The sequence below is a fragment of the Trichoderma reesei genome (genome assembly GCF_000167675.1).
Source record: "Trichoderma reesei QM6a unplaced genomic scaffold TRIREscaffold_10, whole genome shotgun sequence".
Lineage (NCBI taxonomy): Eukaryota > Fungi > Ascomycota > Sordariomycetes > Hypocreales > Hypocreaceae > Trichoderma > Trichoderma reesei.
In genome coordinates this window covers 797,656-822,731 of record NW_006711157.1, presented here as the reverse complement: position 1 = coordinate 822,731, position 25,076 = coordinate 797,656, and the positions used below count along the sequence as shown (strand labels likewise).

At 53.5% G+C, this 25,076-nt stretch overlaps 9 protein-coding genes across 9 annotated transcripts; 5 read left to right on the top strand and 4 right to left on the bottom strand.

The window, feature by feature from the left end:
- Positions 1–441: 441 nt before the first annotated feature.
- Positions 442–999, bottom strand: TRIREDRAFT_107901 (uncharacterized protein; the record flags this gene model as incomplete). The annotated part of the gene is made up of 1 exon (XM_006965636.1): positions 442–999. One exon carries the CDS (start codon positions 997–999, stop codon positions 442–444), a length of 558 nt encoding a protein of 185 aa, XP_006965698.1.
- A 603-nt stretch (positions 1,000–1,602) lies between these two features.
- On the bottom strand, positions 1,603–2,583 carry TRIREDRAFT_107900 (uncharacterized protein; the record flags this gene model as incomplete). Its single annotated transcript, XM_006965635.1, has 3 exons — positions 1,603–1,671; positions 1,886–2,002; positions 2,050–2,583. The coding sequence occupies 3 exons, from the start codon at positions 2,581–2,583 to the stop codon at positions 1,603–1,605; spliced, it is 720 nt and encodes a 239-aa protein (XP_006965697.1).
- A 2,333-nt stretch (positions 2,584–4,916) lies between these two features.
- Positions 4,917–7,196, top strand: TRIREDRAFT_78409 (uncharacterized protein; the record flags this gene model as incomplete). The annotated part of the gene is made up of 10 exons (XM_006965788.1): positions 4,917–4,991; positions 5,045–5,131; positions 5,228–5,441; positions 5,494–5,565; positions 5,636–5,676; positions 5,735–5,899; positions 5,952–6,207; positions 6,269–6,281; positions 6,387–6,550; positions 6,614–7,196. The coding sequence occupies 10 exons, from the start codon at positions 4,917–4,919 to the stop codon at positions 7,126–7,128; spliced, it is 1,602 nt and encodes a 533-aa protein (XP_006965850.1). The 3' UTR covers positions 7,129–7,196.
- Positions 7,197–9,682: 2,486 nt separating this feature from the next.
- TRIREDRAFT_122096 (uncharacterized protein) lies at positions 9,683–11,165 on the top strand (the record flags this gene model as incomplete). The annotated part of the gene is made up of 2 exons (XM_006965787.1): positions 9,683–9,893; positions 9,982–11,165. 2 exons carry the CDS (start codon positions 9,683–9,685, stop codon positions 11,163–11,165), a joined length of 1,395 nt encoding a protein of 464 aa, XP_006965849.1.
- A 224-nt stretch (positions 11,166–11,389) lies between these two features.
- TRIREDRAFT_107896 (uncharacterized protein) lies at positions 11,390–12,280 on the bottom strand (the record flags this gene model as incomplete). Its single annotated transcript, XM_006965634.1, has 1 exon — positions 11,390–12,280. The coding sequence occupies one exon, from the start codon at positions 12,278–12,280 to the stop codon at positions 11,390–11,392; it is 891 nt and encodes a 296-aa protein (XP_006965696.1).
- Positions 12,281–16,930: 4,650 nt separating this feature from the next.
- TRIREDRAFT_122095 (uncharacterized protein) lies at positions 16,931–17,973 on the top strand. The gene is made up of 2 exons (XM_006965786.1): positions 16,931–17,331; positions 17,397–17,973. Exons 1-2 carry the CDS (start codon positions 17,253–17,255, stop codon positions 17,771–17,773), a joined length of 456 nt encoding a protein of 151 aa, XP_006965848.1. The 5' UTR covers positions 16,931–17,252; the 3' UTR covers positions 17,774–17,973.
- A 1,698-nt stretch (positions 17,974–19,671) lies between these two features.
- On the top strand, positions 19,672–20,383 carry TRIREDRAFT_62658 (uncharacterized protein; the record flags this gene model as incomplete). Its single annotated transcript, XM_006965785.1, has 2 exons — positions 19,672–19,725; positions 19,811–20,383. 2 exons carry the CDS (start codon positions 19,672–19,674, stop codon positions 20,381–20,383), a joined length of 627 nt encoding a protein of 208 aa, XP_006965847.1.
- Positions 20,384–20,815: 432 nt separating this feature from the next.
- Positions 20,816–22,435, bottom strand: TRIREDRAFT_62769 (uncharacterized protein; the record flags this gene model as incomplete). Its single annotated transcript, XM_006965633.1, has 1 exon — positions 20,816–22,435. One exon carries the CDS (start codon positions 22,433–22,435, stop codon positions 20,816–20,818), a length of 1,620 nt encoding a protein of 539 aa, XP_006965695.1.
- Positions 22,436–23,537: 1,102 nt separating this feature from the next.
- On the top strand, positions 23,538–24,818 carry TRIREDRAFT_62463 (uncharacterized protein; the record flags this gene model as incomplete). The annotated part of the gene is made up of 1 exon (XM_006965784.1): positions 23,538–24,818. The coding sequence occupies one exon, from the start codon at positions 23,538–23,540 to the stop codon at positions 24,816–24,818; it is 1,281 nt and encodes a 426-aa protein (XP_006965846.1).
- Between the last annotated feature and the right edge of the window lie 258 nt (positions 24,819–25,076).

Here is a 25,076-nt window from a genome sequence, read left to right as displayed (position 1 = left end):
GAGGATAGATCCGCACTAGTATGATGGAGTCGAGCAGGATGTGTGTATAATATGCGGGCGGTTGGTTTCGTACCCGGTCCGGGATGATGTTTGTACTCCATCGGCGGGAAGGGCGAGCATTATGCGCACACACACGCTATTCAACGGACATGGTCTGTCTGCCTTGCAATCCATCCAAAGCAGAAAAATTTCCTCCCACTGAAAGGGGGTATATGTGGTGTATGTGTGTGTGTGTGTGTGTGTGTGTGTGTGTGTGTGTGTGTGTGTGTGTGTGTGTGTGTGTGTGTGTGTGTGTGTGTGTGTAGGTAGGAATGTAGGTATGTTTGCAGGAAATCAGGCCCAGTCATATCAGATCAAATCAAACTCAGTCAGACGGTTATATCAATGCCTTTTTTTGCTTCCACCTTTTTTTTGTTATTGTTTCTGCAGGCTTGCTTCAGTTCAGTTCTTCTTGGGCTTATTGTTATTGATAAAGGCCTCAGTGGACGCATAGAATTGGCCTTCGCGCAGTTTACGTTGGATAAAGAAGATGTCAGCCTCGGTGATGTTGACCGAGGGGCGCTCGGTGCAGATGTCGCGCGCGACGCTGCTCGTCGACGCCCCGTCGGCCTGGAGGCGCGATTCCACCAGCTGGAAGAGGTCCTGGATGCCAAAGGGCCGGGGCACCTTGTTCTGCAGGTCCTCCATGCTGGCGGGCTCGTGGTTGTGCTGGCTGGAGCGCGCCGAGATGATGTAGTCGGCCATGCGGGTGCGGCGGGCGACGATGAAGAAGAAGGGGCAGTCCGTCTTGCGCGTCGACGTGATGTACTTGTTGCGGCTCAGGTGGTACTGGCGGTAGATGCCGCTGTGCCGGCAGCGCACCTCGCCGCGCACCACGACGCCGTTGCGGCGGTTGACTCGCTCCTTGATGGTGATGAAGCCATGCGAGTACTCGGCCCGCTGGATGGCGTCGTAGGCCTCTTCGAACGAGTGGAACGTCTGTCCGATGAGGGAGGCCATGGCGCGAGCAGAACTGACACGAACGAGAGAGAGAGAGGGAGAGAGAGAGAGACTGGAAATCAAGAAGAAAGATTTGCCAGAGAGGCTGGAGGAGATGACACAGACGAATAGTTGCAGCGTTTGATATGGCGACAGAAGAAGGAGGCGAAGATGGACAAGCAGAGAGCTGGACGGACAGACGGACGAACGGGCAGACAGACGGACAGACCAGACAGATGAACAGCACGACAGCAGACCACTTCTAAAATGTGCAGAGACTGACGACTTGATGAACTGACTGAGCTGATAAAGTGAGTGAGTGAGTGAGTGGTGAGAGCGACGCGATTCCGTGTTCGCTTTTTCCTTGTTTACCAAACGAGAGAGCAAAGGCATTGATCAGAGGCAGCCACGTGATGCCCGCTCGGCAAAGGTGGGGTAGCGCAAGGTGTGATTTTCTGCCTTTTGTGTGCGTGTGCACAGACAAGCTTGGAACGCTGTATGAATGATTTCTCTAGCGATGACGCCCTCTGTTCTACCTACTACCTACTACATCTTCAGGTGGTTTTTTGCAAGAGTTCAAATGCTCCAAAGAAATGAGCTTCTAGGAGCACAACACTCAATACCTCAACATCTCCACATGAGGATGTAGATGTTTATTTGATCATAGCCCCATTCGGAGTACAGATTCTGTAGCTGTGTATGTAGGTAGAGTCCAACTGCAGAGTCTTGCAGCAGGGTGGCTGGCTCATAGGCTCGCTTTTGGCTGCAGACGCACCTGCACTCGATCAACGAATCATTTCCGTGCACCGACTTGATTAACGTGTGATGTTGCGATAAGCTGGCTCATAGACTGGCAGTCTTTTCTCTCATCAATTCACCTGCAGTCTACATGCATGTATATACATACATAAGGCATCGTCCTCTGCGGGCTTATCTCTGAAGCTTCTGCCTTGAAGTGAAGGATGACTTGAGGGGCAAGCATCGTAATGACATCAGCTGGTAACGATGGGCCAACATTGACTCCCTGGTGATTGTAATGCACAGAAATTCCTATTGATTGGGGCCATCTACAGTCCTAGAACTAGAGGCATTGCTCATCCGATTAAAGGCCTGGCGTAGATTTGAAATGTCCTTTTCTGTAAGAAGAATGTCGGGAAACTGAAGCTTGATAATCTCGCCAATCGTCTTGATTGTGAGCTTCGAATGTCCCAAAAGGGCTCTGAGGACGTTTGTTTGTTCGACAGTCAGGGCGCCGCGGCGGTGCTCTGGAAAATTGATTGCTGAGTTGGCATCGTGATTGTGGCTGCCACAGAGGATCCCGGGCACCCAGAGGTCGTCTGCGTCCTTTCGCCGGACAATCTTCATCTTGAAGGGGCATCCGGTGCGCTTCGTGCCCGATTTGCGAAGTCCAGCAGCCCCGGACTTGTATTTGCCGTTTCCGCATACGCACGCGATGTCGTAGCGACGCGGCTTGCCGTCCTTGTAGTCTGATGGCCGCGTCTTCACTACGGCGTAGCCTTGGTCTCGCGCGTGGGCTTGGAGGGCTTTGAAGGCTTCTTCGGCTGATGCGAAGCGCTTGTCGGTCGGCGGTGGCTGGAGAGGCATTTTGTAGACGTATAATCTTTGTCAAGGTCGGCGATCCATGTATCTTGAACGCGCTGCTTTGGTGTTTCCAAGTCGCAATGTCTCCTTTGTAGGGGTTGGTTAGGCAGGTAAGGTGTAAGGTAATGTGGTGCTACTGCGTGCAAACTTACTAGTAGTAGGCACCTAAAGGAGTAGGGGGCTTTTAGGGGGGGGCTGAATGATTGATTCCATCGTTCGTTTACACGCCCGCATCCGAGTGCCTGATTCCCCTGTCTGGGACAAACAACCGGATGTCATAAACAGAACTTTCCATCGAGAAAACCGCTTTACTATCATATTTCATTCCAATTCTAATCGCTTCTCATCGCACCAAGCCAATTAGTAGCCTGCTCCTTGTCAAACTACATACCTTACACTTCTCTAAAGGCAGCCACACAGCCAACACAGCTTGCTTCCTACCTCTTATTAACCACGCAGCGTTCATTATCAAGTCGTCATATCATCAGCAAAATAGCAACAAATCTTAGCTCCTCTATACGCTCAAGTCATATTCATCCTCTGGTAGCATGTTGATTGGGCCCTTTGACGGACGCAAGAAGCGGTCCCGCTGTCAAGCATGTTCCACCAGCCATCTCAAGGTGAGATGAGTTTGCACAGGTCATTCTGAATGCCACAACTACCTACATCCATAGATGTATCTGGCTATAGCTCGTTGCGGCGTGTACCTACAGGTATGCTAACGGACGCGATGCCAGTGTTCTGGCAAACTGCCCTGCACGAATTGCCAGCGCCGGCAGGTTGCCTGCGCATTCACATCCGCTCTGAGAGGCAGTTCACAAATCATCTTGATGGAACGAGGCGAGCAAATGACTCCCGCCACATTCAGCTCCTCCAAGCCAACAAGGCAGAAACGAACCTCAACGGATCGGAGAGCCGCTGTTCCTCCTCTGTCACGGCTTACAGATGACAAGCTGTCGTTTCTTTACTACTTTGACGTTTTTGCTAGGCGGAACAACTTCACCGGGAAGAAGAATTCACTGGTAGGGCAAGTCAAGCAGCTTTCGGGGCTGCACTCGTGCTCGTATCTCATGGATGCCATGTTGTCCCTTGGTGCGATACAGGCTGTCAAGCTCGATGCGCCGGATACACCACATCAAACGGAATGCTTGGCGACTGCGCTCGAGTGTTACTCGAATTCCATCATAGGGCTGCGTGATACGATCAATGGCATGATAACGAAGATGGGGGACGATGGCCGGCATGACACGGTGCTGTGGACAACACTGTTCCTTGGCTTATTTGAAGTAACTCGACATTATGGTCATGGTGTCCAACTTACGAGTTCGGTGACTATGCGAACTATCTCGTGGCATATGACTTTGTGACACTGACCATGTGCTTCCTTGTGTATAGAACGGCAGCATTCATTGATGGGCACGAGAGCTGCCCAGATGAGGATTCAGTCGTGGAAGCCCAGTCCATCTGCTCGGACGCTCTCACTCTTCGAGAGGCCCTCGATAGCTGGCATGTGGCATATGCGCAAGGCAATTCCAAAATACAGACCCCTTGGCTGGATAGTGAAGATGCGAGCATGCTGCTCTCGAGAATATTCTTTGCCGCCATCAGCATCTACCTGTCCGGGATATTCGACTACGAAATGATTCACTGGCATCGAATGGGCCTCTTACCGCCGACATTGGATCAGCAAACCATTCAAACTCACACAAACACCATTCTGAGGCTCTCTGACATCGCTCTCGATCAAACCGACCTCTCGCCGCTGCTGTTCTTGTTTCCCTTGAGAATTGCAGGTGCCAGGTCCAGGACGCAGTGGCAGCGGGATTGCGTCATGAAGCTGATAGGGAGGATTGGAGGCGGGTTTGCGGTGGCGAGTGCGATTTCAGCAGAATTGAGTCATGTTTGGCAGATGTATGGGCTCGAGGAGAACACTGACATGGAATGACGCATCGAGTATATGACGGAGAATGAAGGCCGTTGTCGAGAGTCGGCAATGCTGCACTCCAGCTGAATAGGTAACCAGGAGCAGCAATGATGAGTCGTCTCTTCAATTGATGCCTTACCTTATCCTCTGTATACCCAGCTCATGTTACTGTTACTCACGCTTCATTAAAGATTTAGGGGATTTCCAAGTTTTGGGCGTTTATAGCGCAACAATCAACAGCTTCTGACTGCCAATTCAGTGCATTCCGGTTTCGGCCGGCCGATTGATCCTCCGGCGGCTGACACCAAGACCAGCCCACCAAAGATCGGAGGGGCAACTGCAAGAGTTCAAGACAAAGAGTCAAAGACAGAGCACGACAACAAGCAACTGCACTCGCTGCATCGACGACAACATGGCCAACGGCGCTCCCGAAAAGACTCACACCGAGTCGCAAGTCTACCTGTCTACCAGGGGCGGCGACTACGATGTTTGTTGGCCCCGAACAGCTTCTGCGGCGCTCTCTGCTGACCGGCTCTCCAGCTCTCGTTCGAAACCGTTGTCCTCAAGGGCCTCGCCGCCGACGGGGGTCTCTTCCTGCCGCATCAGATTCCCGCCGCAGAGAACTGGGTACGGACGCATCAATGCATCTTCTCCTGCGTCGCGCTCATGGCTGCGATTCGATTCATCCTGTCCGCGCGAGTCAATGGCTAACACCGACGGCAGCGCAACTGGAAAGACCTCTCGTACGCCGAGCTCGCCTTCGAGATCCTCAGCCTCTACATTTCGCGGTCCGAGATCCCTGCCGACGATCTCAAGGCCATCATCGACCGCAGCTACTCGACGTTCCGCTCCGAAGAGGTCGCGCCTCTCGTTCACCTGAAAGACAACTTATACCTGCTCGAACTGTTTCACGGCCCGAGCTATTCCTTCAAAGACTGTGGGTTTTGCGCTCGGCGTGCGGTGACATCATTGAGCTGACATGTCACCAGGCGCTCTGCAGTTTCTGGGAAACCTCTTTGAGTACTTTCTCGTGCGAAAGAATCAGGGCAAGCAAGGAAAGGGTAGGCCATCATCTCAAAGGGGATTCTCATCGAATTTGACACGGAGCCCGAGACGCTGACCAGCCAACAGACAGGCATCATTTGACGGTCGTGGGCGCAACAAGTGGTGATGTAGGCTTGCTCCCTCGAATGCAACCCGCTTGACGACATCGAAGACTAACAACTGCAGACGGGATCTGCTGCCATCTACGGCTTGAAGGGCAAACAGGATGTCTCCGTCTTCATCCTGCACCCCAAGGGCCGCATCAGCCCCATCCAGGAGGCGCAGATGACGACCTGCCAGGATGCCAATGTCCACAACCTGGCCATCGGGGGAACCTTTGACGACTGCCAAGTAGGTCCAAGCATGCATCTGCCTCTGGACTGGCGACTGACCACTGCAACAGGACATTGTCAAGGCGCTGTTTAGCGATCCCGACGCCAACGAGACGCTGCAGCTGGGTGCCGTCAACTCGATCAACTTTTCACGAATCCTCGCCCAGATCGTCTACTACTTTCACTCCTACTTCTCTCTCGCCAAGAAGTCGTCTTCTTTCCAAGTCGGCGACAAGGTCCGATTCGTGACGCCCACGGGCAACTTTGGCAACATCCTGGCGGGCTATTTTGCCAAGCAGATGGGTCTCCCCGTGGCCAAGCTAGTCGGTAAGCTTTTTTCTTTGCCGTGCTACCATTATCTGGCATCGTTCCTGACACAGTTTCACAGTGGCGACGAATGAGTGAGTCTTTACGGTTGTCTGGACTTTATAAGTCATAGCCGCCCAGTGTTTGGGTGACGGCAACTTGAATGAGAGACGATGCGATGTACTAATTTCTCGGCCCAGGAACGACATCTTGCACCGATTCTGGATGACGGGCCGGTATGAGAAGAGCTCCGCCCAGGACGAGAACGGCTCCAAGGCCGAGAACTGCAAGGAAACGATGAGCCCGGCCATGGACATTTTGGTTTCCAGCAACTTTGAGAGACTCATGTGGTTCCTGGCGAGAGGTAAGTCTCTCTCTCCCTCTGTGTTTGTCCGAGTTTGTTGACAGAAGCTAACTGCGCGCTCAGACTTTGCCGCAACTGTTGGCATGGATGAAGAGTTCAACAGGAAGCAGGCCGGACAAGAGGTCAGCGCCTGGTACAAGGCCTTGAAGACGACGGGCGGCTTCGGACCGGTGCACGACGAGATTCTGGAAAACGGCCGGAAAGCATTCGAGAGCGAGCGCGTGAGCGACGCGGAGACGGTGGAGACGATCAAGAAGTGGTACAAGTCAACCAAATACGTCCTGGATCCGCACTCGGCGGTCGGCGTGACGGCTTCGGAGAGGTCGATTGCCCGCGCGGGACCGCAGACGCACCACATCTCGCTGTCGACGGCGCACCCGGCCAAGTTCTCGGGCGTCGTCACGCAGGCGCTGGGCGAGGAGCCCGGGTTCAACTTTGAGGAGCAGGTTCTGCCCGATGAGTTCAAGGCTCTGCTGACGCAGGAGAGGCGGGTGACGCTTGTGGACAACTCATGGGAAAAGGTGCGCGAGGTTGTCAAGAGCCAGGTGGAGGAGGATCTCAAGGCCGAGAGCAGCTGAATGGGGTGATAAAGAAAAGAAGAAAAAGTTGGAATCGCTGTCTGCATACACTATAACCCTGTGTCGATGATTGTGTTAGAAAAAGTACTATTATTCTGCGTCTAAAGGATCGATTGATGTGATTATGAGACGCTGTTCCGATAAGCTCATCAAGGTGCGTATTCCGTTCGATGTAGTGGAGCTTAGAGGCTCAGGGGAAGGGATGAAGCCAAGCAAATATTTCAGGAAAGATGTCATGACTGCCTCTACCCAAATTAGATGGTCAAGGCTTTGTCCGGAATATCTATGAATACCAAAGTCCCATGTGCAGTTCCCAAGGTACAGACTTTCTAGAATCGGCAGTTCCATGGTTTTGACGCTCCATCAAAGCTCCGCATCTGTGCTCGCGTGGAGAGGCTCGTTATCTTTTCCCAGTCGACGCAAAGGTGATGAAGTCGCTCATCATGCAGAGATGATTGCTGATGAATGTCCTTCAGCCTTACCACCTTCCTGCTTGGTGGTAGTAATAGTGCAAATCACCTCTGTTGTCGGTGACCAGTCGAGTCAGGACGGACTCGCCCTGCACAAGCTTGATGTTTTCCATTTTTTTTTCCAGTTCAGATAATTATCTTGAGAATAATACCGTCTCGATTGAGCCTCGTCCTTTATTCTTGAATATCATGGGCTGTCCAAACGTTGTATTTTCCTGTCGAAGCCAGTGTTTGAACGTTTACAGCAACTTACACGCGCGAGAAGACTTGCACGCTTGTTGTCAGCACCCAATCAAGCCTTATCCTGACCCTGGTTACTATCTCGAAGAACAAGACTGCGCCATGATACAATTGAATCAATCATACGTCCTTTGCCAAATGCTTCATCCCGGAATGCCTCGGCGCCGGATGATTACTAGCATCTAATGCCCCAGCGGGGCCGACAGCCGGCATACAAACCGGGCAAGAAGAAGAAGAGAAAATAATACTAATAATAATATGTGAGACCATTCAGGCACATGCAAGTCAGCCTAGAGCAGGGACAGGGGGGGTTTGTTTTGCTTCATATTTTCCCACATGGCATCATTTTTGGGCTGAGAAGGGGTGGGGGGTTAATTAGTGACGGGGTTGTTTGTGCGGCGTTTTGTACACTCTGTAGAATCGTGTCTTGGCCGGTTTTGTACACATTTTTCTTTTGTGTGTGTTTTGTTGGTTACAAGAGCTGTTTGTTGGAGTGCGTCATTCGAATCGTGCGGTCCCGTTTTGGCATGTCTGTGTGTAGAGTGCAACTTTTTGCGGATAATGCCAGGGGGGCTCTGTAAGGTGAATGAAGGCTATCTTTGAGGCAGCAGAATAGCAAGGATATACTAGACGGACAATAACGAAGGAGATGGAGCAGATATGATGAATGAAGAAGGTATTATTAACCTCAGAGTTGACATGCATGCAGTATATGTGTGTGTGTGGATATCCATGTATAGCCTCAATGATCGTCCGGCTCGCCTTGCCCGAAGAGCCAGTTGAAGCTCAAGTCCCAGCATCTGCTTTCTTAACACCCCACTTGTTGGCATGGGCTCAAGATACCTACCTAGTAATCAATGCGCGCAATGCCGATGCGCCTTCTGAGAAAGACAGAGACGATGGCCTGAGAATCTGCAACCTGACTGTTTAAGCTTAGACGAGAGGAAACAAAAATGTCCAGATGGCGAAACGCTAGTGCGGAGGCTTTTTGTTGTTGTTGTTTGTAAGTGCGATAGTCTTTGTAGTAGTATTTGTATGACGGCGATGCCCGGGAGCAGACTGACTGACTGTGCGCTGACAGGGGTCGTTGTGTGGGCAGTCTTTGAATCGAAGGAGGCAGATGAATTACTACTCAGTTGTGAAGGGATAACATGGAACCACACGATTCAGTCCAGAGTACGGGACGATGCTACTACGGATTCATGACCTGTGTTGTTGTGAAAGCGACAAGACCGGGGGGGGTTAGGGTTCGAGGGTTTGGGGGTGTTGCCCCTTTGTCTGCGCGCTGGGTTTCGGATGGACGGCTCCGGACAAGGCAGGTGGTGTTTCAGTCAGGGATGCTGACAGAGGAGCCGAGAGCTCTCAAGGCATTCTCTTTTCTCTATTCTTCTTTTCTTTCCTCCTTTATGATAAGTGGCATGGAGTACTAGTACTAGCAGCAGCAAGCAAGCCGTGATGGTAGCAGTGTGGGAGACGCTTAGTGAAGGGTGTGATGCTGGTGACATTGCCCTTGCTCCTCGGCGTTTCTCCATTGAAACTGTCAAGTCGTTTTGGGGATGGGGTCACTTTGAGTTGGGAGGGAGGGGGGAGGACATGGATGGCATGTCGCTCTCGGGGCTGGAGATGATGTATATTAGTCTGAACGATGGCCTCGCTGGTCATGGTTAAGGACTCGTCCAAGCAAGCACTCCTTCGCTCACTCGCCCGCAGCAAAACTCTTAGTCTTTCGCTCTCTTCTTTTGAAAGTTTTATACACTCGTTTGCAGTTCGCCTGGAGCAGCTGTTTGTTTGTTTTGTTCACTCGTTGATAGTATATCATCTGCCTGTTGCATACAAGCTTCATCATGTTTGTCAAGAGTGCTGCTTCGGCTGGGCTTTTGCTGGCCCTCGCCAACTACGCCTCTGCAAGCCCGGTTCTTGCAAAGCGAGTCGATGTCGTGGCTCCCGCGGTGGCAAACAAGTTTCTCTTGACGCCTGATACGCCTGCGGACAACGATGGCTCGAATCTGTCTCTGAAGACGGAGGAGAGCTACATCTGGTCGCACCAAGACCAAGGTACGTGATATCCCCCTCCCCCTCCCCTTTTTACATCTCCCACATCACCCTCATGAGCCTGAGATCTTTCTAAACAATCTTCATACAGGCATCGTCGCCAACATGACGCTCCAGGCCGCGAGCGGCTTCCGCCTGCTGACGGCCATCAACATGCAAGACGTCGTCGAGTCCGTCGACTGCGCCACCGAGGACATCACCATCAAGTTCGGCAGCGCCGAGTCGCTGCAGGCCGCGCAGGAGGCATGGAAATGGGTCAACGCCGACGCGGCCAACACCATGATCTACGTCGCCGAGGGCCAGGCCTGCGCGGGCACAAAGGGCCGGCAGCCCTTTTCCGTCGAGTCCATCAGCTACGACGCCGTGGCCCAGACGGCGCTCATGGCCGCGTCGCTGACCAAGTGGAAGGACTTTGTCGAGGACGCGAGCATCCGGATCGCGGGCGTCCCCGTGGATGCCACTGGCAGCGATGCTCAGGCAGTTAAGAGGAGGGGAGTGAGCAAGGACGTGACGATTGACATCGGGCACGACTTCTCGGGCCCCATCTTCAACACGGACGTCGACGGCATCAGCGTCGCGCTCAACTGCGACAGCTGCAAGACGCACGGCACCGCCGACGCGGACATTACCCTGTCGCTGAGCAGCGGCTTCTCCGCGTCGGTGCGCACGCACAACAGCTTCGGCGCCGACATGGACGTCAGCCTGACGGCGTCGGGCACCCTCACGGATCCGCTGTCCTTCAGCGTGCCCATTGCGACGGTGCCGCTGGCCGGCTTCTCCATCGCGGACCTGGTCGACTTTGGCCCGCAGCTCAACATTGCCGCCGACGCCTCCGTCTCGGCCGTCAGCGCGTCGGCCACGGCCTCGCTGGGCGTGTCGGCGAGCCTGCCGGACGGCTCGGGCTTCACGCTCGGCCAGACGGCAGATATACAGCCTAATGTTCAGACGACCAAGCTCGGCGTCACGGGGTCCGTGTCTGTTGCTGCAAAGGTCGGCCCCGTGGTGTCGCTGGAGCTCGTCGCCAGCTTCCTGGGCAAGGGCGTCGTCGGGGGGCTCGCCCTGCAGGCGCCTGTGCTGAGCGCCAAGTTTGAGGGCTCGGCGAGCACCATGGGCATGTTGGCTTGCGGGAACAACACGGCTGAGGTGTCGCTCGAGTTGGATGTTGGTGTTGAGCTTGATGGCTTTGCGGGCTTTGGGGGGGCGGGGGATAGGCCGAATCAGAAGGCTGTGTTTCAAAAGGATGCGCAGGTCTTTAAGTCTTGCTTGACCGTGTAAGTTGGGGGTTGGATAATGATTCGTTGGTGGTTGGGGAGGTAATGGCCTTGGAGTATTATTGACATAGTCAGGCGGACAGTTGGATAGAAATTTTGTTACCCCTGAGTTTTTTTCTTCACTGTAGATCAAATAAAAAGTACCCTTCTTGCAGCTCACAACAAGCATTTAATGTATAAAGCAAAGCTACGATCTAATTAATGCGATGGCTAGAGTACATCCAGCCCTCACGGAGCCCAATGCTTCTTCAAAAACTCCTCCACCTTGATGGGCTCAACCTCCGGCACCCTCTGATTCACATTCGGCGTCAGCGCATGACCCCCCTCAGCAATGGACTTGAAAAACTCATGAATCATCTGCGTCCCCGGATCCGGCCCCCCCGCAAGAACCGCATTGATGGCCTCCAGCGAGATGTAATCCCGCGTCAGCGTCCTGCCCGTCACCCGCTCAATCTTGTCCGCGAGCTCATTGACCGTAAACTCATCCCCGACAACCACGCTGTCCGGCTCCCACTTGTCAAAGTCCAATGCCGCGGCAGCATACCTGCCGACGTCCACCATGTGCGTCGTGCTGATCTTGCCCGTACCGTCCCCGGGGATGGTGATGCTGCCAGCCTTGATGTCCGCGAGAAACGCCGGGCCGGCGTATCCCGCCCGCGCACCCTCCTCGTCGCGCGGCGCCCCGACACCCCAGACATTCATCCAGATGCCCGTGATGAAGCGCGTGTGCTCCAGCCCAGACTTCTTGACGGCCTCCCACACGGCCTCCTTGGGCTTGTAGTACGCCACGGCGTCGTACGCGGGGACGGACCACTCCGAGGGCACGAAGCGCCGCACCTGGGCCTCCTTGGCGGCGTCCAGGAGCGCGAGCTGCACCGTCTGGATCGCGGGGCCGTACGCCCAGATGCAGCTGTAGACGGTGTCGACGCCCTGTAGGGCTTGGACGAGCTGTGCGTGGGAGGCGTAGTCCACGGGCTTGACGATGGCGCCTTGGGCTTCGAGGTCGGGGCGCGGGGAGCGGGTGAGGATGACGAGGGTGTGTTTCTTCGTGGCGAGGATGGCGGCGATGATGTTGGAGGCGAGGGCGGAGCCTCCTCCCGCGATGGCGACGGTGACCATTTTGGTTGATGTTGAGGGTAAGGGAGGTTGTATGGTGGTGGTTTGTGGCCCGTATGGGTTGAGATGTGTGTTTGGTTGTCTGGGTTGGAGGAAGACTATGAGGACTTATATAGACAGAGGCTCGACTGGATAGGCACCCCCACGGGACGTTGACTCCTGACAACCATCGAGTACTGCTCAATAATCAATAAACTCCATCATGACCGCGTTCAGCCATTTTGAATCCCTTCGTCACCTCGTTCCATGCGGAGTGTCGTCGTTGAGGCCCCGCCCCCCTTGCTCCAGCAAACCGCGGCCGACAGCGGCCGCCCCTTTCACCAGGTTTGGAATCGACGGCCCTGGCTTGTGGACTCATAAGTCCGGGCCGGGGGGCTGTTTGGCGGAGAAGACGGGGCTACGAGTTATACGGAAGACAGGATCGAGTGTTACACTGATTGAGGAGATTGCTCGTCAAAGAGTTGCGTATGCCTGGCATTGGGTTTCTGTTGCCTTGGTCAAGTTGGTGTGACATGTCTTGTACTGTATCAACCCCCGTGTTATAGTTCTCTGAACTTTCCCCCTTGTCAAATTGATTCATCTACAGTTACAAAGTTCAACGAAATTCAGACTGATTATCTAGCCAGTAACGCGACTACGCAAGGATCATTCTCGATAGGCTGGAAATGATTAAAAGTAGACGGTGAACTCGGCAAGACGTCCAGAAGGACGCTGTCCACAGTCTGCAGATACTTGGCTGTCAAGAGCAAGTTCCATCATGTTAGCAAGTCACTCTTGGTCTCATGTTACAGGGTACACCAAGACTTGCCTGCAGCCTGCCATCTTCTGCCATAGTTCCAGGTGGCCTCTCGCAGCGTTTCCAGGGCACCGCTCCATTCCTCCTCGTCCATGGCGTTGCGAAGAGATATCAGCTCCATCGTGGCCCGGTAGATGACATGGCAGTACGTTGGAGGGAACGAGACAATGTTAATCTTTCGGTAGTGGTTGTTGATTGTGTGTGCAATGTCAACAACCATGCGGACAATTGTCTTGACGGCCATTGACGATGCGACGAAACAATGTGGCGGAACGCCTTCGAGTCCGTCTTCGCTCGCAGTATTCACCGGGATAGACGGGTGGAATTTATGCAATAAGAGAAGAGAGCTGCAAAGAAACAGGTTTAGTTTTGCCAGCCCCCGGTGATAGAACTTATGGCCATGAGGCACTTACACGAGCACAGTAGCAGATGGTTCGCAATATCCACAGGTGGCCCCGCCAGACAGATCGACGAGGGCTCGCATCAGGCTCTGAAGTTGCGTATCTATCTGCATACGATCTTGTCCCAGGAGCTCTGGTGCCTCACCCTCTGCCAGACGCCGGCGAAATGCCACGGTCTTGTCGAACAACCGCCACGCCTTTGCTTGGTAGCCAAAGATGCCCGGCGCCGTATCACGGGTAACGACACCGTCACCAAGACGAGAAAACGGGGGATCAACGTCGAAAGCCTCAAAGGGAAGGTGCTCCGGCATTGCATCACGGCCACTTGCAAACGGCGTAGCCAAGGTTGTATCATGCAGCAAGGTTGACCTGCGGGCACTTTGTTAGTATTACCAGCCGCCAGACTTGCAGAGGAGAATGTCCGAACCTGTCACGGATGACCAATGCCCACCAGAGATTGCATCTCTCCGCCACTCGTATCCACTCGTCGCTGTAATACTGAAGCTCTTCTGATGGTGGCTTCTCGTCCTGCAAGCCCATCAACTGGCCAATCCGCACGCACACACCAACGGTCTTGTAGCATTCTCTGTACATGCCGCACCCGTACTCGTAGCAGGAGAGTATGACCCCCGACTGGACCATTTCGAGTGATGCATCTATAGTTGCGTTCAAGCTCCAGAATGTCGAACGGACTGCCCTGTACAGTGGCTCTTGCGTTGTGCCACTCGCAGGGCAGTGGATACATAGGACAATGCTCAGCAAGAGGAGGGCAAAGTCCGGACGCTTGGTTTTGCTAAACTCGGTCAACCTTCGATAGAAGAGCTTTTGTGACATGATGGGCATCCATTTGTGGATATTGTCAAAGTAAATCTGCGACGCCCCGTAAATCTCTCCCGGGTGCGACTGAAGCAGTTGATGAACCTCTTCGCCCACATTCAGCTTAGAGGCAAGAGCCTCGAGTCGAGAAATGAGATCCGCTTCACAACCAGTCACGCTTCGTTCACTTGCCGTGTCGGGAGGTGCCACAGCTGGACGAGTACTTAGATTGGACACCTTGGAAGTGCCAGGAACGAGCATTTCCTCAAACAGCTTGAGTCTCTTCCTCAGCTGGCGGAACTCTTCTATCACCGGCACGCTCTCGGCATCTTCGTATATACACTGGAGATGCAGTCTGGCGCTGTGAGCCAGGGCACTACCAAGAAACCCAATAAAAGAGGTTGAAAGCTCCCCAATCACTTACCTCTTACATTGCAGGCATCCGGGCAGCGACTTGTCGCATTTCTTCTTCTTGCGGCGGCAAGATAGACAAACGTTGTCCGCCCGCGGAGGTGTGGGGGCTTCGCTGCTCTCAGGGGACTGCTGAGTTGGAGCCATAACTCCCTTACCCGATAACCGACGATGCGCAGTATCCCCGGGAAGCTGAACTCAAAAGCACAAGAGCCGAAGTTTCTCAGAAAGAGATGTACAATGTATGGTTCAGAGCATGACGGTCAAGCCAAAGGATGGCCGCCGTGATGCTCGGACTTGGCCCCGGAGCCCCAGTCGCGGAGTTTGGGCGGACTTGTCGAAGCCCGTAGGCGGCCGGGGTCGGCCGCCCATAAGATGACCCCCATTGACTGGGTATCGGCGGGCAGAATATCCATGATCGGGGTAGGAGAAGCCAGGATGCATTTAATCCGAACCAGCGCAGCAGAGGTATCTGCTGTTCATCTGCTTGATGAGTTGCGGGCTGACGGATTCGGGGATATGTTGATTCTCCGAGTTGAGTTGCTTTGTATACTGCAGAATAATGAAGATTAATGGCCAGTCCTTTCATGAGCGTATAAGATGCCATGTCTCCCATTGGTGTGTCTCGTTACTCGGCTGGAGCGACGACACCTTGGCTGTGACGAGGAGCACATCTACAATCGAGGGTTGCTCACCAAGATGATGACTTACACCTGACAAGCGCTTCAAGCTCCGCAAATGGATCTGTTTGAACATTGTCAGTACCGTATCTTCATGAGTCGATTTGCATCGCGGCAAAATCATCAAATGCAATCAAACGGTCTAGTGGCGCAATGGTAGCGCGTTGCTTTCCGGTGGCAGAGGTTCCAGGTTCGAGCCCTGGCTGGATCGAGTTTCTTTTATTTTTGCATTTTCGCATGCATCTCGAGAAGATTGTCTTGTTTTGTCTTTGTTTTTGTTCCCTTTTTGCTGGTTGTGTTGCGATTCTGTGGGAAAAGACGATGTCGAGAAGCTTCTGGCACTAACTCGTTCGTGGGCAGCAAAGCGAGGGCAAGTGGGTGTAAGACGGTGCGCTCCTTCCATGGCAGCTGAGCAGTCTTGTTCGTTTTGTGGCTTGTGCCTGTGTGGCTGTTAATATCCCCTGGCCTATGACATCTCAGCAGGTCCGAATACGCTGGCCCTTGTCAATGCAAAAATCAGCAGCAAGCAGATGTGCCAAATTTGATATCAGACTAGCCAATCAACGAGAATAGGCAAGTCTTTGATTCGACGAGAGGGATGTGAAGCGCGGAGAGCCTTGTCAATCCTCAAAATAGCAGCAACAGGGTAATCAACCGTCAGAGTTCTGTTACACGTACAACATACGTACAGCCATTCAGCCCCCGACAGGCCAAGCTCACTTCTCTGTAAAGATTCGCTTCTGTTGGAGGTTCTCATCAACCTCTCCCATCTTTGTTGGATAAAGGCTAACTTCAGCCACTCCGCGCCGTCATCGGCACGTAGGCTGCATAGCCCAGCCACTTGTCACCCAATCAAGGCTCGGCGTGTAAATAGAGGCATCATGCCATCTTCTCCCCCCACTGCCGAGAAGAAGCTGCCCTGATCGCGGCAGCAGCAAGGCGACTCGGTTCGCGGCCTTGTCTGCTTTCATCATCAGTGCGCAGTCTCAAGCTGTACTGTTTGATCATCTGCCAGCTTTTGCTGCTAGCTGCTGGTGGAGCTGAAGACTGGGAGAGCTTGACAATACTTAACTCGATACCTGCGGGGTACTTGAGCGCGGCATCGTGAAACACGGGAGCTGGCGCTTAAGCAGTCGTGATCCGTTGGTTCTTGCTGGGTCTCCCGCTAATGCTGCCCTGTTTGTGACGTAGCGACAAGCCACATCGCATGACATCATGCGCGCTTCCTGCTGAGGAGGGTTGTGTCTGGTCTACAGTACTTGGCTGTAATAGTAATACTTGCTTTGTCGGCAGCGGTTGCTGTGCGTGAATCACCAGTTGAGCTTGTTAAATAGAAGCCAAAACCCTCTCGTGTCTTAAACTTTTCTTTGCCTCTGTTTTTCTCTTCATTCTCAAACTCTTCATCTTCCTCCACCGCCGCTGCATATATCTGACCTCTCACGCATCCTCATCCGCCTCCAACCACCAGCAGACGAAACACCACTCAACCGCTCGCAAGGCAGTTTCAACGCATTCACGCCCAATTAGCCCGAAACCGACCCCTTCCACCACCAAAAGGGCTCTTCACTGACTGGACCGTCACCACACGCCATCTTAGCCGACACACCCTCACAGTGACTAGTTGCCTGGTCCGCAGCCATAAGCATCCAATTCGACGCCACCCGCTTATCGAGAGCTGTTGGTAGCTTTTCAGCTTCGAGTATTAATAGAGCTCTTCTCTCTCCTCCCGCAGCTGAGAATCGACTTTCCGCGAATAATCCAGCTCTTCGCGACGGTGATTCTTGTATCAGCTATTAGCAATTCACAAGACAAGAAACACATTCTACCTAAAAGCCAAGAAGAGGCTGTTTGCCGACAACACTCTGCCCAACATGGCTCTCGGAATGATTACTATCATTCACATCGTCCTGGCGATCCTGGTTATTATTGAGCTTGGCCTCACAGGTTACCGTAAGTACACTGCGCATATCAACCACTCTCTCCTTGCATACCTAGACTAACACGCCTCCTCGTAGTTGTTGATGCCACCTCTGGCTATGGCTTCTCGTCGCCTGCTTCCTTTGCGTTTATGCTCTTCAACTCTGTCTGGAGCTTCTTGATTCTCGCCTGGCTAGCCCTTACGCCTCTCTACGCGGCTCGCTTCTACCATGCCCTCGTTGCGTTTGTCCTGCTCGTCATTACGACCATCTTCTGGTTCTCGGGCTCGATTGCCATGGCCGCCTTCATCGGCGTGCCAGAGTGCCACGGCATCACTTTCTGCCAGTGCTCGCAGGCCGCTGTCGCTTTCGGCTTCTTCATCTGGGCGGGCTTCTTGGGACTGACGGTTCTTGAGGGCTTGACCACCCTGAGGGGCCACGCGCGGGCTGACAAGACTACGCCCTCGAACGTTTGATCTGGGAACGGGAGATTAGACAAGATGAGAAAGAGGAGCTGAGGAGGAAGGGTGGGTTGTGCAGGAACGAGCTTGAAGTGATGTGATGCGATGCGACGACACGTTGAGACTTTGGATTGGAACGATGATACCCTATTACACCTTGTGCGGTTTCTTTTTTGTCTTCTTAAAACGCTTATCATAAGACGTCGGTGCTTTTTGAGAATTTCGGAGTCTAATGACAACAGTATGGAATAAAACTTCTTCTTCTACTATGGTGCCACATTGTGTTTTATCCCTCTGTGACAGTGGCTACTACAGTCAAGCCACCATTTGCATCTTGCTCTCCCTGCTGTCATCTACCTACTTTGCTACTGCATTACAAACACAGTCAATAAACGTCCGTGCAGATGCCGCTTCGAGGCCTGAGTGCCGACCCCACAATGTCTCTCGATCCCGAAGTGGAGCAATGGGGACTCGGTTGAGGCCATGGACAAAGGAATTCGCGTACAATTACGACGACAAAGCGCTGCGCCATAGCAGTGACAAATGCGTCTCGATGCTTTCCAGGTGTGGGTATAGGTATTTGATACATCTGGAGGGCTGGGGCTCGTGTGAGGTGACTGGCGTCGACAGCCAAACACGTGGCAGAGGCGTGGTCAAGTAAGGTACAAAGTACAGGTAGATACCTTACGAATGCTGCCCAAGATGGTCGAAGAATGAGCTGATGTAGGCGGTGTGCTTTAAACACATGAATGTCATTTTGCAATTAATGCAGTAGCTAGGTATTAACGCTGAAGTATTCGTAAAAATTACTGGAAAATGAAAAGCGCAAGCCTGAAGGGAATGCAACTTTTATGAGCTTCATCAAAGACGCACAGCATCACATACCGCTCCCGCAACAAAGGCGTCCAATCCACTACAGTACCAACAGCGACGCCTTTCCCGCACTTCAGGTACCCTTCTATGCAGTAAGCCTTTCCCCCCGCTGTCATTACTAGTAATATCAGCCTCCGCTTATCGAGTGGCTGGAGTTGGTCGCATCGCATGGCTTTTCTCCTGCGGTGTGATTGCCAGCCACTTTTGGAATCCCACGTTTCCGTCCGTGTCTTTTTCCCCTGGCAGCGGTGCAGCTTCTGGCCAGTTGGGTCGGGTCCAGCCACGATTGCGGGCTCCACACAGCCATCAGATGAAAGTGCTCAGTTGAGTTTCTTTCTTTCTTTGTCTTTTTGTCGACGAAGCTTCGATCCAGATGCATGTACATACTTAGGTAGGTAATACCTTGTGCATTCGTGTAGCCATCCATCTCTTCTACTTGTTTCTAGCCGCGAAATAGTCATCTTTTTCCAGCTTCAAATCGCCAATAATCGTGTCCAGATTCCTAGAAAAATCCCTCTCCAAGAGAGCCGTGTCTAGTATCTTGTTGAGGCATCTTCAATCCTTCTTAGGTAGATCTCCCACACACCCAACCTGGTATTCAGAATCTGGTTGCCCAAAAGCAAGCTTCCCAACCACCTCATATACTGAGCTAGGTAATAGCTCTGAACAAGGGGGGACGGGAGAAAACAAAAAGTCCCCCTGGCCCTGTGCACAAGACGTAACCTACGCACCGATAGGCTCGTATTAAACCAGCTGAAAAAGCAAGGCAACGGGCCCAAAGCACGGCCGACGTACATTAAAAAGCGGCGTAGAGGGCGCATCACCGCATCTTTTTCGAAATTTCGCTTTCTTCTTCTTCTGCTTCTTCTTTTCCCTTTCGTCATCTGTCGCCTTTGTTGCAGCGGTGCAAAAGGGCTGTCGTGCTCCTTCGACGCTCTTTAATTGAACAAAAAGCTCAGCTGTATATCCGATCCAATCTCGCTCATTGCACGTCGTCGCAATCGCCGTCCGTCGCTTCTGCGACATACATACTGCCCAGCATGTTGTTCGCACTCGTCTTCATCTGCACTCGGCTCTGCCAGATCGTCACGCTGGTAAGCCTCACTCGGCCCTTACATCCCTTAACAAAATCCCATCATCACTGACATTTTCTCTCTCTCTCTCTCTTTTGGTATCCAGATCCCCCCCGTGGGCATGCTCAGCTGGTTCGTCGCCAAGTTCAACGACGCAAACGTCCTCACCCCCGACGCCATCCTCGTCCTCTTCATCGTCACCGTCCTGGCCCTCGCGTGGTGCCTCTTCACGCTCGTCGCCTACAGCCGCTCGTCGCACAACGCCCTCTTCGTCAGCTTCGTCGACCTGTGCTTCCTCGGCGCGCTCATCGCGGGCATTTATTTCCTGCGCGCCATCCAGTGGACCGACTGCTCGGACCCGTCGTCGTCGCGGGAGGTCTGGTACTACAGGATTCACGATGTGGGCATTCCCGGGTTCAGGTGGTCGGTGGACAAGCCGTGCGCCATGCTCAAGGCGTCGTGGGCGTTTGCCATTATGAACACCGTGTTTTTTGCGGTGACGGCGCTGGCGGCGTTTGCGCATGGCGATAGCGATGTGCATCATCATCACAGGGACAAGTATGTCGTGCGCGAGGTGAGGAGGAGCTCGCATAGTCATGGCGGCAGGCACAGTCATCGCCGGAGCCATTCCGGGTCGAGGAGCCACCATTCGGGGTATGACCGCGGGTATCACGTATGATGAGGCTTTTGGGCTCAAGGGGTGAAGCGGCTCCAGTGGTGGAAGAAGCGCCGGCCTGACGGAGGAAAAAAAGGGGGGGATTAGACAACAAATGTCTGTGTGTAACGATTGACATTCATGGGTTTGGAGCAGGGCAAGTCAGGCGCGGTAACTGATGACTTATGATTGAAAGAGAGGCATGATTGCTTTCAAGGATTTATGGCTTTCTATATGGCTAAATGTTGACGATATACGGTGGGCAGCTTGATTGGTAGTTTACCACCAAGCTGGTATGAAGGGGCGGTTATTCATGAGCTCTGTATTTACGCTTTGTACCTAAGGTATACAACGGGGGGGCCAGCCAGTGGAAGCCCATGATGGTATCTCGCTGCCAATGATCATAATGCAATTTTCCACACAGCTGCCGTCAAGCCGGGTATTCAAACAACAGCATCAGTGCCTTGCCCTCTCCTCACCCACATGGTACCCTCTCGCAATGCCACTCCGCCCCTCCTCTATCGCCGTGCTGGCCTCTTCGTTGAAGTCGCTGCCGAGTCCCTGCCATGTCCTCTGAGATCGGAGATACTCCGCGCCGGGGCTGGCCACGCCGTTGATGGTCGCCAGTTCACCCGCTGCCCTCTTGACCAGCGCATCGGATGTCCGCGGCCCGTCTTCGCCGTTGACCTTTTGCGTCTGGGATGCGCTTCTGGTTGCAAGCTGCATGGGCCTGCTGTGGCTGACGAGCTTGCCCGTCCTTAGGTCGAACACTGGCGGCAGGGACTCGTCTTCGTCTACATCCTCCTCGGCACCATCTTCTGCTGTCGCATTTCTCTCCTGCGTGTCTTTGTTGGCCTCCTCCTCCTCCTCCTCCTTCTTCGGAACTCCGTCTTCCAGCTTCAGCTTCTCGATGCCTCCCCACCATTCCCCGCCCCATACTCTTACTTCCTCGCCCATCAAGGCCACCTCCATCTCAAAGGGCGTGATGACGGGGCGCCAGTAGCCGGCATCCTCCTCAATCAGCCCGCTTTCCCAGCACCCGACGACGACCCAGCCCTCAATCTCGGCGAAATTGGCCAGCTTGGCCGGGTTCAGCTTGCCTACAACGACCGTGTAGCTCTTCTTACCAGCCTCCGCAATCTTCTTCCGCAGCAAGTCGATCGACGAGAGGTAGTTGGATACCGAGAGCGTGTTGACGAGAATGCCAACGACACCCGCCGAGGCGAGGGTGAGAACGCGAGCGAAGCGCCGGCGCAAGAGCCCCGCTGTTCGGAACGTCGGGTTGTCGAGGGTGGGAGATGAAGGTGACGGTACGGAGAGGACGTGTAGAGAGGCGAAGCGGGACTGGAGGGCGAGGAGGAGAGAGGCGGGAGGGTCGGAGATGTGGAACAGGGAATGCGACTTGAGCAGCTCTTCGTCTATGGGGTCGCCCGCTATTCTCCTGTTTGGTATTACGCCCGCGGGATCTCTGATGACTTCTGTCGCGACGATCTTGCTGTATCCTTGTTCTCTGAGGGCGTTTGATATCGGCTCCACGTGGTTTTGGTATGTCAGGTCTGCCATGATGACGACCTTTGTGTCCTTGTCGCCAAACTCCTTTGTGAACTGCGCAACGACGGCCTCGTGATCCAGCTCTTGCGACGTGTACACGTAAATGACGGGCAATCGGCTCGTCGGGCTCAGACATGTCCGCCCATAGTGCACCACGACGTCCGCATTCGCGTGCTCGGCCGCAATCTCATCGACGCAGCAGGCGCTGTAGCTCGTGTCCGCCAGGATGCATATCCTCCAGCTCCTCTTGGGGGTCTCGTCTGTGCTGTCGCCCGCGCTCGTGGTTTCCAGTTCCTGCCTCAGCTCTTCGACTACTCTCGGGGCGTCGACGAGCATGTGGTCTGGGAACTGGAGCGCGACTCTCGTCCAGCCGCCTTGTCGGATCTCGGCCGCCGTGCGCGGGATCTCGTATGTGGTTCGGAGCGCATCGTGGGAGAGGGTTGATTTGGTCTCGGCTTGCGCGGCGGCTTCGAAGAGGTGGTCGTCTGGCGTGGACAGCACGGGGGCTGAAGAGAGTTCGGCCATGGTCGCTTCTTCCACTCTTTGGCCAGGAGAAAAAGACTGAATGCTTGCGCTTGAAGGATGGGAGTTGGATAGTCGACGAATGGCGAGGAAGAAATTTCATATCATTCGAGGCTGGTTGAAAAAGAGTTGGAGGGGCAGAGACCCTGTGCGATGGCGGGGTGCGGGTGTCCATTTTGGGTCTTGTTGCACATGAAGACGGGTGTGAATTTGGCCGTCAAGATGTTTCTATAAGATCAAGTTTGAAATGACGTGAGGGACACGAGCCTTCTAAAAGGATGGATACGTCTTGATCTTGACTTGATTTTTACTCGAAAAGAATGTTCTGTTCTTGATGGCTGGAGAAGCCATTTATTCATCAATCAATCATGAAACTGCCCGCAATCATATGCCAATACTAGGTACTTGTAGCCGGCTGCGCGCTGGGCAAATTACCTAGACGGTTTCAATTACATACATGTACCTACCTACTTATGGGAAATGACAATCGCAAGATTTCGATAGGCAAAACATGATTATTGCTCTTGTTCGTATTCTTGAAAGACGACGGAGAAGCTTTTCAAGTCAGATGCACGTTTGACCTCGGACATGCATCACCCAAGGGGGAAGGAAACTCGACTCTACTCTTACGAATTACCGCATGCGGAAACCAGCGACAACCGAGACGAGCTAACAACAACACATGAGAGTCTGCCATCTCAGCACTCACTCGCTGAATCCTTGGCAGTCCATTGTGTTCAAGAGCCTCAACAGGCATTATCTCTTGTCTCGAAGTCTGACAAGTCCCTGCTGAGAAGGGTAATTCGTGTAGGCAGATGAGATCGCCCAATCGGATACAAGGGCGGCTCAGACCGGCTTGCAGCAGAATGATCTGATTCGGTGACATGTTAAGCCTCATGCTGGTCTGTGTTCAACATGGCTCTGTGTTGTGGCGTCCACATTACGTAGGGCTGTGATACAAGGTTAAGGAACATCAGCAGTGAGATGTCCGAGACATGTCTCGGTTCGTGATGGTGCCTGCACACCCTTATAGATGCCTGAGCCCCCAATATCCCTCGTTTTCCTCAAGGATGGTCTCTACAACTTCAAAGATTCACCTCGCACAATGGCCAATGGCGACGGCAAAGACTTCCCTGGCCAGTTTCTTGAGAACAAGACAATCGTTGTCGCGGGGGCAGGCCTAGCAGGCTCTGCTTTTGTTGTCGGCCTTCAGAAACTATGGGATCCGAAGCTCGGGCCGCCAAACATCATCATATACGAGCGTGATGCGCAAGAATTCGCTGCCCAGAGAGAGACGTACAATCTATCTCTAACGGGATATGACAACACCGGGGGCCTCGTCGCGTTGAAGAAGCTCGGACTGCTTGACAAAATCCTGGGACAAGCTGCCTCAGGACTTGATGGTGCTGGGGCTTTCAAGATATGGGACCCCAAGTGGACGGAGCAGGTTGCTTTCAGGAGGAAGCCCACCCCCGGGATCCCATCATCCAGCGTCCGGATTGCTCGAGAAGATGTCCGCCAAGTCCTCCACAACTCGATCCATCTCAGCGATCAATGTGTCGTCCACTGGGAGTCACAATGCGTTTCTGCAACGAAACTCTCTGATGCTCGTCTAAGGGTCCAAGTGATGAGCGCAGATGGCGCCGTGAGCGAACAGGACTGCGACATCCTCATAGCTGCTGATGGGGCAAGCAGCAAGCTTCGACAAAGCCTTCGCCCAGACGATACCCTGTGCTACAACGGCGCAGTTCTCAGAGGAGGAGTGGCGATGTTTGAAGAGTCTTTGCCGCCGCAGCTGAGTGAGGACTGGGGCTTTGTCGTCTCCCGCACCGGCGTGTCTGCCTTTGTTTCTCCCATCGACAAGCATAGAATCCTGTGGACTGTTGGCCAGAGGGAGGACAAGGTGCCCAGTCTGGATCGTGGCTCGCTCGACCAAGCCCAGGCTGTGATTGACGAGAGTCTTGAGCTGGCGTCGCACATTGCCGAGCCCTTTGCCAGCATTGTCAAGCGAACAGATCCCAGGACAGTGCTGCTCTTGAACTCGCGAGACAAGACGCCGTTTCGTCACAGCGAGATCCAGGCTGTACCCGCCATCTTTATTGGCGACAGCAACCACGCGCTCAGCCCATTTGCAGGGATTGGGGCCAATCTGGCACTGGCGGATGGATGGGAACTGGCGAAGCAGCTGTGCAAGCACCGAAGCCTGGAGGAAGCCGTCAACTCATATGATAGCGTCAGCGTGCCGAGAGCGGCTCAGAGCCTGAAGCGGTCGAGACGAGTCATCAAGACGGCGCATAGCACTGGCTGGCGGTATTATTTGTTTTGGTGCATGTTGTTTGTGGGCAAGTTTGTGCGATGGATATCGAGCAAGATGGCGGGCAGGTAAGCTTGGAGCTGAGGGGCATATTCGACATGTCTCCGTAGAGAGGCTCTTGATACTCTCAACAGCGTCCAGGGCACATATTTCAAGTGATTAATACCATTGCCATTCTTGATACAAGAGAGGCTTGTTAAATGATCAAATATCGAAGCGACTTCAAAAGAAAAAGCGGTACCTGTCTTCAAGTGGCCTCTCCTGCACAGAGCACGTACTGTACCTGCTTCAACGGATACAGTGTGTACCTAATATATACAGTACGCCTGG

Coding starts and splice junctions, on each gene's coding strand:
- TRIREDRAFT_122095 (XM_006965786.1), top strand. CDS start 17,253: ATGGCTCTCGGAATGATTACTATCATTCACATCGTCCTGGCGATCCTG. Junction 17,332..17,396: donor GCTTGGCCTCACAGGTTACC/GTAAGTACACTG, acceptor GCCTCCTCGTAG/TTGTTGATGCCACCTCTGGC.